The sequence below is a fragment of the Muntiacus reevesi genome, chromosome 6 (assembly GCF_963930625.1).
Source record: "Muntiacus reevesi chromosome 6, mMunRee1.1, whole genome shotgun sequence".
Classification (NCBI taxonomy): domain Eukaryota; kingdom Metazoa; phylum Chordata; class Mammalia; order Artiodactyla; family Cervidae; genus Muntiacus; species Muntiacus reevesi.
Genome location: NC_089254.1, coordinates 5423435 through 5436896, shown reverse-complemented (window position 1 = coordinate 5436896; position 13462 = coordinate 5423435). Strand labels below are relative to the sequence as shown.

At 40.5% G+C, this 13462-nt stretch overlaps 1 protein-coding gene across 2 annotated transcripts in view; it reads right to left on the bottom strand.

Annotated features, from left to right (window-relative positions):
* Positions 1-13462, bottom strand: part of LOC136171108 (GPI ethanolamine phosphate transferase 1-like) — a 97524-nt gene that overhangs the window by 58262 nt on the left and 25800 nt on the right. The window contains exons 6-7 of one of the 2 annotated variants that reach the window (XR_010663745.1): positions 6506-6664; positions 1118-1198 (exon numbers count right to left, since the gene is read on the bottom strand). Coding sequence is in view for 1 of the 2 variants with exons in the window: in XM_065939804.1 (XP_065795876.1) it covers positions 1139-1198; positions 6506-6664 (219 nt within the window). In the remaining variant the exon portion in view is untranslated. Of the gene's footprint in view, positions 1-924; positions 1199-6505; positions 6665-13462 lie in introns of those variants that run through there. The other variant, XM_065939804.1, reaches the window with a different exon arrangement.

The following is a 13462-nucleotide window of genomic DNA, read 5'->3' as shown; positions in this document are numbered from 1 at the left end:
ATCACTCTAAAAAAAGACAAAATAAAATATGTGAGTAGTTACTGAGCACCCACTGTGCACCAGACACTGACCCAGGCAGGGAGGACATGAGCGAACAGAACAGGAAAAGAGTCCCTGCTCTCACAAGGCTGACAGCCTTTCCCAGAAAGGCACTACATTCTTGAAATCTCTGGACAGAAGCTGATAACTGTCTCAAATTCTAATCCCATTACATCCAATAATAATGTACATATATATCATATGCATTATATATTACATTACTACAATATATACAATAATGGATATGTAATATTATATGATAAGGTAATATTATATCCATTAAAGTCAGAAAATAAAATCAAAACATGAGACTGCTAAAAATTAAAAGTAGTACATGCAGAGGTACAGTTAAGAGGTGGAAACAAAAGAAGTAATATGGCGGAACGAGAGAGTAACACACTAGTTTTTCCACCTGCAGCAGAACACTGGAAGAGTTGACCTTAGAAGGCCTACTTGCTCCCGAATCACTAAAATTTGAGTATCTTCTTTACAAGGGTGCTGATAAATTAGTTTTATGCCTGTTAAACTGTAAAATGCTTCACTGATACCAGTTATTACTGTCTCTTATTCTGGAAAAATTGAGGAATGTTAATTTTGTGTCCATTTGGGCACCTCTAAAATTCTGCTTTATTTCAAATAGTTAACATGACATTATAAGCATAGAAACAGTTTTGGGAGGAAAAAAAAAAGTTTCATATGCTGAGAAGCTGAGAAGACATGAGGCTCTGAGCTGGCATGTAGCATAAGAAATCTACATTTAAAATTTTTAATGCTATCATTAATAAAGCACAAGAAGAATATGCAATATTCTTTGTCTTTTTCTTCAATTAGTTACTTTACCATACCCTTCTTATTAATAGGACTTTAATCAGCCAAGAAGTGAGAAGACCTGGGCTCCAGCTCTGGCTGAACCCCTCAGGAGCCTGGCTGAATGCTGCTGCCTAAAGAGAAAGGGAGATCCTGCACTCCTCTCTGCAGAGGTACCAAGAGGAGTCTATCACACCACATCCATGAAAGTGCCGTTAGCTCCAAGGTGCTACCATAAGCCCGTGTTTAATAGTATGACACTCAAGGATACCTTTTTTTCCCTAATGTCCTCTTATTTAGACATTCGTTCACCTACTGCCCGAATTCCTTCACTGACAGATGACCGAAAACTCTGTAAAAGAATAAAGAAAACGTACTGCAGAAATTGTTTGGTGGCATTACAAAACTTGTACATTAAATTCCACGTAACTTAATTATCCCTGGGCCAGTATTATGTACATATTGACAAAAATACATAATATCAAATACAACTACTGTTGAGGGTACTCATGATTCGAGGGCAAAATGACATAGAAAGTCAAGATCACAGAGGATTAACGGCCAAAAGAGTAATAATATTGGGTTGGCAAAAAAGTTACTTTTTTGCCATAAGATGGCTCTAGTAGTGCTTGGCTGTCTTTAATTTCATTAGAAATAATTTTGTAAGACTGTACTGTGACAACTCTCATATCAGTATTCATTAAAAAAAAATCAAGACTATTGAATCTTTGTGTAGTCATTTTAATATTAAAGGAGAAAAAAGCAACATTTTCTGCGTATTATGCTTTATTATTTCAAGAAAGGTAAAAATACAACTGAAATGCAAAGTAAGATTTGTGCAGTGTATGGAGAAGGTGCTGTGACTGACTGAAGTGTCAAAATGGCTTGCAAGGTTCTGTGCTGGAGACTTCTCACTGGATAGATTTTGCCACGGTTGAAAAGAGCAGTTGAAGTTGATAGCAATCAAACTGAGACCTTAACAGAACAATCCCTTCCAATGTTACACCATGCAGGATATGGCCAACATACTCAAAATATCCAAATCGACTGTTGAACACCATTTGCACCAGCTTGGTTATGTGGATCGTTTTGATGTTTGGGTTCCACATAAGTGAAGCGAAAAAAGAACCTTCTTGACCATATTTCCACAGGTAATTCTCTACTGAAACGTAACAAAAATGTTTAATTTTTAAAGCAAATTGTGACAGGAGAGAGAAAAGTGGATTGCTGCTGTTGTTTTTCAGTTGCTCAGTTGTCCCCGTGGACTGCAACACGCCAGGCTTCCCTGTCCTTCACTACATCCCAGAGTTTGCTCAAACTCATGTCCATTGAGTCGATGATGCCATCCAACCATCTCATCCTCTGTGGGTACTGTGCAATTATGCGGAATGGAAGAGCTCATGGGGCAAGCAAAATGAAGCACCACAATCATAAGTAAGGCTGCTGTTTATCCACAAGTGATGCTGTGTATACAGTGGGATTGGAAGGGGATTCTCTATAATAAGCTCCTTCTGGAAAACCAAATGACTAATTCTAATAAGTACTTGCTCCCAATTAGACAAACTGAAGGCAGCACTAGATGAAAAGCATCTAGAATTAGTCAAGAGAAAACGCATAATCTTGCATCAGGATAACTCAAGACCACGTTTCTTTGATGACCAGGCAAAAACTGTTACAGCTTGGCTGGGAAGTTCTGATTCACCCACCACAGTCACCAGACATTGCACTTTCAGATTCTCACTTATTTTGGTCTTTACAAAATTCTCCTAATGGAAAAATTTCAATTCCCTGAAGACCATAAAAGACACCTGCAACAGTTCTTTGCTGAAAAATATAAAAAGTTTTGGGAAGATGGAATTATGAAGCTGCCTGAAAAAAACGGCAGAAGGTAGTGGAACAAAACTGTGAATACACTGTTCAATTAAGTTCTTGGTGAAAATGAAAACTGTGTCTTTTATTTTTACTTAAAAACCAGTGGGACTTGCTGGCCAACCCAATACATATACAATCACCGTCATACGTGGTCAGAGTACAGAAAGAATCATCTGAATCAAAGAACTGGAAAATGTGGCACAGGGGATGGAACTCGAATCTGACTTGGAGAGCCTGTGGAGGCCGACAGTGCAGGAGAGCAGTCACTGGAAGACAGGGTGGAAAGGTGCAACTGACAGGGCGCACTCAGGGTTGGAGGGTGCACCCGGGTGCACAGCAGGCTTCATTTTGGAGAGAAGTAGAAATAAATGGCAGGGGGAGGGGTGTTGATTCAGGAGAATTTTAGACTAGATTCTATCAGGAGCTAAACAATCTTTAAGTACTGATACTTCATGATGCCACGTTGTTCTAAGGATATTACGAATCAAGGAGTAAGGAAAAGAATGGCCAGGAAAAGGCAGCTCATAGGTGGAGAAACATGTCCAGAAGCTAATAAATGAAACAAAATATGAAGAATCAGGCCAAAGCAAAAGTAAAAGAAACGATGAGAATAAACTAGACATGGCAACCCGCTCCAGTGCTCTTGCCTGGAGAATCCCATGGACAGAGGAGCCTAGCAGGTTACAATCCATGGGGTCGCAAGAGTCAGACATGACTTAGCGACTAAACCACCACCAGACAAATCACAAAAATTTTATAGAAAAGTGAATTAATTCATTCCATAAACATGAAATGTCTACTAACCGTCAGTCAAAGAGGATACAATGATGAACTAGATAGAAACAGTCTTATCCCTCAATGATCTTAGAATCTCAGAGAAGCTTCCTGAGTTGAGATTAAAAAGGCAGGTAAGGTCTACAGGTGATGAGGAGAAGGGTGGTGATAAAGACAGCCGCAGAGTAAGGAACGGTAGGTGGCTCTGGCAGCTGGCGGTGTAGGACAAGAGCCTGAAGGCATGACGGCAGTCGAGGAAGTTCAAGCACAGGTGAGCAGAGTGGAGAGAGTTCAGAGAGAAGAGTGGAAGGTTAAAAAAGGACAGGGTTCAGGAAATGTCATGGCTACAGGTTGGGAGAAGGAAGAGGAGTCCTGAAAAGGAGGCAGGAAGGCCATGCAAAGGCTGGTGTGGAATCCAGCAGCAGACCAAAAACTTCTTTCTCTTCCATTCCAACAAAAGGCACTTTAATAAGCTTTGTAAAATTCAAACAAGACACGAACTTTCAAACAATCTGCTAGTTCAAGGCACAGCTCACAACTTAACTTTCTTACGAATTTTTTCTTGCCTACCCTCCTCGGGACTTCTCAGCCCTGACGTTCCCATTGTCTTGCATTTCCTACAGCTTTATCCAAGCAGAACCTCTTTACTACATTATCTACTGAGAACCCTGCATGTGCCAGGTACTGTCTCGAGGCAAGGAGCATAAGGCCACGTGATTTGGCGTGGTCCAGTGCTGACACACACAGGAAGTGAGGGTGTGGTGCTTCACAACAAAGGGAGGATGGAGGGTGAGGCGCCTAGCACAGCCCAGAGGGTGAGGGGAGGACAGGGCGGCAGTGTTCTGTTGGAGGTGACACCAAAACTCCCTCTCCACTGTTCACCCGGATGAAGTCCCTGTTCTCATGGCTTAGGGGCAGATACTTCCATTCCCAAAGGAGAGATTTTCTCAGAGAAACTAGGTATTACATGACATTTATATCACCCTTCAGTTACATCAGGGGTTAAATGGCTGGTATAAACTGATCCACGAATCTAACTACATTTAAAATATTGTCTGGGAAAATACTTGTAAAATGACAAATTTTAAAATATAAGTAAGCCAGTTCTAAGCTGGAGACCACTTATACATGGGTGAGGTGGTATTAACAAATTTAATTTTTGAAATACCCTTCTCCTCCTCCCCGACATTTAAAAGTGTCTATTCTACTCTTGAGAATTTGCTGTCTTCAAACCAAATATGTTTCTTGGGTTGTAATATCACATGCAAATCATTTACATTTTGAAAGTATTATACTATAATCACGGAACATTAAAAAACACCAACCATAACAATCTAACAGATTAATAAAAAAGAATTCTTGGAGAAGGCAAACAAGTGTAATATGTTTTATGGTAGATTGTTGACTGTTAAATAATTCTGGGGACGTACCAGAACCTCTTCTCGTAACTGTCCCAAAGGCACAGAAAGCTGACTGAGGGCCTTGTCCATACCAACCTAAAGGCAAAAGCATGCTGGCACAGACGCATCAGGGCCAGGATTAACAGTGAAGCCTATGCTTAACGATCAAAGCAGTATTAGGCTTAGGTTATTCTTTCTGTACAATTATATGCTGCTAGTAACTACGTAACAAAAATGTTATTTGGCCATAAACATTGCTCCTTGAATGTGAAAAACCTGTTGATACATAAGCACTATAAAAATAAGGAAAGTCATAATAAATCAAAAATTCCTATGCACAATTTGCCTTTGGGATGAAATTTTAAATGACTTAAAAAACTGACAGGAAAAATAGCTATCTCTGCTTTTTATGATATTCAACCAGCTGATATGAAAGTCTGACGGACTACATCTCTCCTAAGCATTATTACAACCCTTCAGAAAAATCCAAATTATTATTATTATTTTTTTAATTTTTAATTTTTTTTCCAGTGGGTTTTGTCATACATTGATATGAATCAGCCATAGAGTTACACGTATTCCCCATCCCGATTCCCCCTCCCCCCTCCCTCTCCACCCGATTCCTCTGGGTCTTCCCAGCCCACCAGGCCCGAGCACTTGTCTCATGCATCCCACCTGGGCTGGTGATCTGTTTCACCATAGATAATACATATGCTGTTCTTTCGAAACATCCCACCCTCACCTTCTCCCACAGAGTTCAAAAGTCTGTTCTGTACTTCTGTGTCTCTTTTTCTGTTTTGCATATAGGGTTATCATTACCATCTTTCTAAATTCCATATATATGTGTTAGTATACTGTAATGTTCTTTATCTCAGAAAAATCCAAATTAAATAGGATGGAAATAAAATTTTCAGGGTCTCTAATCCTACTGGAACATTTATCTTAGTGGTGTAGTTCCCAAAAGCAAATATGGCTCATTATTCTCAATGCTTCTTGAAATTTCCATAGAGATGGCTACTTCCATACCTCTTTCGACAAACAGACTTAAAAACAAAATATGAACAAGATTTTCGCAAGTATGAAAACTCAAGTGTTTCTAAACAACTTTTCCAAGTAATTGATATGCTTCTTATAAACAATTCCTACATTTTTATAAAATGTATAAAAAGAGGCTTCTTAGTGATCAATATTGGCCAATGTTTTCTCAACCTATCTCTGCCTAGCACATGTACCTCAAAGTAAATGAAACATTTCCTTAAGAAGAGTTGATATCTGCTCTCAGAAATTAGTCTAAACTGGTGAGATTTCATGGGACTCAATTAGTAACTAACAAAAACAAACACTCTTGGTATTGCTATCCTTTACTTTTCACCACTTCTTAATAAGTCATTCAAAAAATAATCAAACTAAACTAAACACAAAACACGTGTATCCAGAAAGTTTAGTTCCTTTATTAATCAAGATTAGCAATCCCTTCAAGTTTCTGGGGGGAAAATAACTAAGAGGTTTCTAAAAAGACTCAGAGCTGTTAAGAATAGACACGAGTGAGAAAAAAAGTGTGCAGTACAAGTGTAAATACACTGACAGGGAGGAACTGTGGATTTCAAGTTTACCAGGTTTGTTGACAGGTTGACAAAGCCTGCATAGTCCTTGTTGATGAGCTCAACCATGGCTGTTTTAAGCTTATAGTAGAGCTCCAGGTCATCTCTAAGTGCTTCCAGCTGGACTCGCTTCCGACAGTCAGACACAAAGTGATCGACATCAAAGTCTTCCTGAAAATAAAACCAGAAAAAAAGAATTATTGCAACAATATCACATTTTACATATACAAATAAAAGGAGAGAGAACAACAGAGAAACGCCATTCTATCCATTTGAAAGGTTAACCGCTGTCAGGATAAAGCACTTTAAAACACACAGGACAGAAAGGTGCTTGCACACATCAAGGTGCCAAGACGGAGGCCGCTGACCAAGAGCATTCTCCCCTGCTGCCTAACTCCCAAAAGGGATTTCATTTGTTTTTAACTACACACATTAAATAGGTTCTTCTCAGAACAGAAGTAGTTCCTTTTCCCTTAAGTTTTAAAAGTAACAAATATTCACTGTGACAATTTCAACCTATAAATAAAGCCATCCCTCAGCATCCATGGGGGCCTGTTTTCAGGACCCCCAAAGACACCAAAATCTAGGTATGTCCTAGTCTCTACAATAAAATGGCACAGTATTTATATACACTTTAAATCATCTCTAGATTATATAATACCTAATAAAATATAAATGTTATATAGATCATTGAAAATACTATGTAAAGAGTTGCCAACTATTTGTCGCAGCAAATTCAAATTTTGTGTTTTGAAATTTTCTGGTATTTTTTTCCCAAATATTTTCATTGTGAGGATGGATGAGGTAACATCCATCACACAGTTACAAATTTCCTTTTCTTGCTATGATAAATTTTAAGATTTACTCTCTGAAACTTTCAAATATACAGTACAGTATTATTAACTATAGTCACCATGCTATACATCACATCCCCATGACTTATTTAACTGATTAACTATAAGTCTGTACCAGTTGACCCCTTCGCCCATTTCGTCCATTCCCCACCCCCTGCTCTGGCAACCACCAATCTGTTCTCAGTACCTTTGAGTTAATTTTTGTTTTGTTTTATAGATTTTACATAAAAGTGAGATCGTGATCATCTTTCTCTAACTGATGTCACGCAGCATTAATGCCCTCAAGGTCCATCCACGTTGCCACAAATGGCAAGATTTTTCTTTTTTGAAAATATTTTGATTTATTATTCTTGGTTGTGCCGCATCTGCAGTGCTGCATGCGGGCTTTCTCTAGTTGTGGCGAGCAGGGGCTACTCTGTGTTGCGGTTTGCAGACTTCTCACTGTGCTGGTTTCTCTTGTTGAGGGCAATGGACTCTAGAGCACAGGCACAGTAGCTGTGGCCCAGAGGCTTATCTGCTCTGTGGCATGTTGAATCTGCCCGGACCAGGGATCAAATCTGTGCCCCCTGAATTGGCAAGCAGATTCTGAGCCACTGTACTGTTGTAGAAGCCAGTACTCGAGAAACCAAGCACCACACTGGGAGAGCTGGAGAACTCACGTTTACTACGCCAGCGGGCCCAGAGCAGTTAACACTCTAAGCTCTGAGCCCCAAACAGAGGGGTTACAGAGTTTTCATAGACAGACTGTAGTGGGTAACACTAGCTGCTAATAGGCTGGTTTAAACGAAGCAGTTTCGTGTGCATGGGAACAGCAGTCAAGATGGGGAGGTGAATGCCTGACCTTTATATGGAAAGGCATGATTAAGCAGGTTTACAGGGGCTGGGGAATTGCAAAGAGCAGGACAAGGGTGGTGAGATAAGCTCCAGTTCTTCTTATCTTAAATCCCCACTTTCTGAGACTGCGTGACCTACCCGATCCAGACTTTGCAAGGAACAAGCTGAGTTACACAGGCAGAACGAGCAGGAGGTCATGTCAAATTTTAACTCTTCCTTTTCAGTACTACCAGGGGAGTCCAGATTTAGTTCCTTTTCATGGCTGAATAATGTTCCCCTGTGTGTGTGTGTGTGTGTGGTGTGTGTGCATCATGGTTTCTTTATCTACTCATCTATCGATGGGTACTAAGCCTGCTTCCATGTCTTGACTATTCCAAGTAAGACTGCAGTGAACATTGGGGACCTACAGGTGCAAGCCTCACCGGCCACCAAAGCCAGGTGACCTAGAGCTGTCTCTGGGCAGCAACTGCAAACATCGGGGCACCAGACAAGCACCCGAGTTCCTTTCTAGGAGATACTGCCCAGCTGGAATGAGGCAGAGAGGGCCAAGACGGCTCCTGCCAGCCTCCAAGCCCCCAGAGAGTGTTAAATGAGAGGCCGGCCCCTCAGGCTGATGCTTTAAGATAAACAAGCCTCTTTCACAGAAAGTCTGGGCCCATTTCAGCCGCTGTCCCTGGGCCAGGCCCCAGGAGGATGACCAAGTTCATGCTGCCCTTCAAAAGCTGTTTCTCACATCATGAGCCTGGTGGGTCTTGCAGATGCCAGTTCCACTGACTTTCAAAGGTAGATGTTTGGGGGCTCATCTCCCAGGTGCAAGTCTTTAAAGGAGGGGTGCCATGTTTAGGGTTCAGACCCTTCATTTCTCAGGGAGCAGCTGGGGATGGTAGCTTCCTTCCAATTGTGGGTCACCATGATGGGAGTGGGCTGGATGGTGAGACCATGTCTCAGCCTCTCCTATCCACTTTGATGTGGGTTGTTTGCCAGATGTGCAGGAGTTGCTCAGAGGAGGAAACTATTCCATGAGTAGCTACTGATTTCCTGTGTCCATGGGAGGAGGTGAGTATTGTAGGATCCTCCTTGAATGAAACCCTTGACCTTTTTCTATGTTCACACACATGTGCACAGACACACACACACACACAAAGAATCTTAATAGATCTTTTCTAAGCTATTTTTCTCCTTTTACATATAGCTTCAATGTCTTTTCATAATACATATAAATTGGTATTGACATTTTATATGGATGTTGAGTATTCAACTGAACAGATGTTCAAAATCTTTCAAAACCAACTTCCAAGCATTGTTCACAGAATCATTATGCCCTGTTTCCCTTTATGACATTCTGATGCCCGTGGAAGGCACACAGGCATACAGACAGCAAATTGCTGTCTACTTATGACTTCGGTACTAACTGAGCTGTTTAGTTATCAAGTATCAGGTACGGTGATTCCCAAACTTGGTAAGGCCACTTATACTTATAACCAAAATTACATAATTTTATTAAACATTGTATAAACCAACAAAATATAAGTACACAGTGATAACTGTTTTCATGAAAACTACAGCAGATGCTTTGCAAAGACCTGATACTGAGAAACTGATAAGACAATTTTTGCTGAATTATATTAAATGTATGAGATGACCATGAACCAGGTAGTGCTGTGGGAAGGAGGATCATACAAATCTTGAAGGATTCTATACCAGATTCTCTGCAAATGCCTTGGGGTTCTCATTCAACTTAAAGTACAACAACAACAACAACAAAATCGAATTCACAGACAGATTTTCAGAGAAAAGAGTTTCGAGCCACATCAACGTGGAACAAATATACACATATGTTAAGGACAGCATGCACCATTCCATAAGAGTACTTATAAAAATTGACTTTCTTAATTAATCACCCAAACATCTGTTATAACAGTGTCAGATAAGAGATTTCTTACCAAACTATAATTTCACAGCCACCTAGTGAAAAACCATCTGTTTCTTTTACTTCTTGAGACTACCTAAGATAACACCTTAGACTCACAGTTACATAACAATCACAGAAAGAATGTGGGGGCAGGACTCAGCCTGACACCTTGGCCTTGGTACTGACCAGCCATATGACTACACAGAGCACTCGGCTTGTTACTTTGAAAGTGTGAACTTCAAATGGACGAAGTTCAGATCTGAACTTCATGATGGCATTCTAAATCATATAACTTGAGCTCTAACAAATGCTATTAGGCAATATTAGTGCTCAGTTTGCCATTTATATATTTGTTCTTGGATAAACAAATGCTGCCCCACACAAGAGAAAATGACTGAGAACGCCTGTGAATATCGGAGCTTTTGCTCTGACAGCAAACGACTTCAGACTCAAAGTGGCATGTAATAACTGCCACATTTCATTTCCCAGAGAGTTTCATTTTACACTGTAGATTTACTAAACATCCAGCAATTGATATTATTATCTAGAAATTATCCACATGGAAGAGAATGAATTTAGATACCAACCTCACACTATACACAAAAATTTAACTCAAGATAGATTAAAAGACAAATAGAAGAGCTAAAGCAATCAAACTTTAAGAAGAAAACAGGTGAAAATCTGTGTGCCCTTGAATTAGGCAGTGATTGACACAAAAAGCAGCAAGATAACAGGTAAACTGAACTCAATCAAAATTAAAATTTGTGTGTTAAAACACATTATTTACAAAGTGAGAAGACAACCCAGTGAATGGGAGAAAATATTTGCAAATCATGTATCTAACAAGGGTCTAACATCCAGAATATAAAAAACTCTTACAACTCAACAGTTAAAAGACAAATAAACCAATTAAAAAATAGCAAAGGATCTGAATAGACATTTCTCCAAAGAAGATATACAAATAGCCAATCAGCATATAAGAAAGTAAAAACAACTCAAGGGTTTGGCTGGGATGTGGAAGAGAATGATATGAAAATGACTAGAGGCAGGAGGGTCAAGAGGAAGAGATCAAAGCAGGAGTGTGTTTGAAAGCCACTGGGGATGAGGTCAGAGGAGAGGGGAATCAGAAGGTGGGAAGAGTACCAGGGGGTCTGGGCTCCAAGCACGGGGAGGAGTGGGGTAGGAAGGACCGACCTCAGGAAGGAAAACCCTTTTTCCAAACAGGCGAGGAGGAGAAAGGGAATGGATGCATACACAAGAATGGAGCTGTCATCAGTTAAGATGAAGAAGTTCCCACCTGATGGCACTGTTTTTTCTATAAAATAGAAGTCATATGCTGAGATAGAAGGACAGATTTCAACAGCACACCTAGGTGAATTGGTCTAAGTTATCTTTGTTTACAGCCTCTTCTCTCCCGTACTACTAGTATCTCATGTCCTATTTCATGTATTAGTTGGCCATCAACCCTCGCTAAGGATTTTTGTATTTTTTAAGCTCACGAAACTAATGATATGATGTCATCTCCACCTCTACTACCAAGTGACAGAAGTCCCCAAGTGATGGCACCTCTACTTCCATCTGTCACTTTTGTCTTCTGATCACCTACAACCTTCACAAATCTGTCCTCTGCTCTGTATTTCTCATTAGATCTTACAAGGACCACTGAAGCATTTTAAGTAGCCTTTTCCCTCTATGTTCAGAAAGGTAGTTGGTTGTTTCTTAAGCATTTATTAAATAACTTCCTAAAAGTCTGAGATACCACTACGACATTGAGTTAGGACTGAAATACATGTGCAAGAATGGCCCAAATCAAAATATTAGCTCATCAGTTCAAATCCAACCTAATTTCCCCTTGAACCAGAAGCCTATATTAACTTGAAGTAACCAGTGGCACAGCATCCTCTAACACGGGATCAATGCAACAGACATGACTACGTCATTTCCTGCTTTCCACCTGACTGTAACTCATCAAGCGCAAACCCCTCAGTGCAGTACACGAGAACAACTTGCAGTCCCACCCAGCTGTCTTTCTACTTTTCCAGTCTCAATTCAATTCTGGTTATCCTCGCAGCCTCTCTGGACTAAGTCCAGTTTCTCAGCACACACTGTGGTCTTTCTGTGACCATACTCAAAAGCCTAAATCTTATCTACCTTGTACTATCCAGTCTAGACTGCTGGTGGACACAAAGCAGGTGATCAGTGAAGTGAAGTGACAGACACTCAGTCATGTCCAACTCTCTGCAACCCCATGGACTGTAGCCCACCAGGCTTCTCAGGCCATGGGATTCTACAGGGAAGAATACTGGAGTGGGTTGCCATTTCCTTCGCCAAGGTGATCAATGAGTGCCTATTTATTAAATGAATGATTGCTACCATTGTCCTAATAGGGCCTCATCATGTGTGTGACACAGTTTCCTTTGACTGGAAACAAATTCTCCAATGACTGGATTTTTTGAGTAACCTTCACTCTCCTAATGCAAATCAGACATTCTCTAACTTTCTCACAGGCACAAATTACAATATGCATTGAATCAGACAGACTTAAGAAATATAACCCCAAAGGCAAACTCTCTACCTATCATTTCTGCCATGTGACCAAAACTTTTAAAATGTCTCTCTGAAGGAAACCTAAATTGCAAGTAACCTTTATCTCCAAGTCTCCCTTAGAAAATCAACATTTAACACAGGGTGGCTGTCCTATGTACTTTGCTCTTACATGTGAAGTGGTCATACTTATTAGCACTACAAATTACAGAGCACATTCAGAGGCTTAGGAGGCATGAAAGAATATGAAACTGCTGCCATTTCAGCCACCTCCCCAGTTTGCTCTCCCCTTCATCAAGTTCTCCGTTAGAACTTATTATGAGGTTTCTACTTTCTGAAGCCTCTCTTCCCAAAGGCTTTCTATCAGTTCAGAGCAAGAAACATGGTGGGGCTAGCAAGTCAGAAAGAATGCTGGTGTTGAGCCTGAAGGAAGCCTTGAAGAAGGCAAAGTTGGTCAGGCTAGGCTCTCTGTATTCTGAGATTCCTGAATAGAACAAAGCCCCTCTTCTCTGCTTGTGCCTTGGCTTCTTTCAGCACACCTCGCCTCATCATGCTCATTCTTCCTACCCTTGCTCCAGGACAGTTCTCAGCCAGCGGATGGAACAAAGCGTTTCTGGATCGGCAAGCTCACTTGGTCCTCCCTTTCAAATGACGCCCTTCATTACAGAGGTTTAGCAGAAACATCACTGTACAAGGACAAGAGTACATTATTCCTGGGTCTAGATGGCCTGCATAAGAAAAATACATGGCCACACTGGAGAAGATCCAGATGTAACTGCTTTTTTCTGAAACTGCATCACTTAACTTTTTTGCTACAGCTGACAT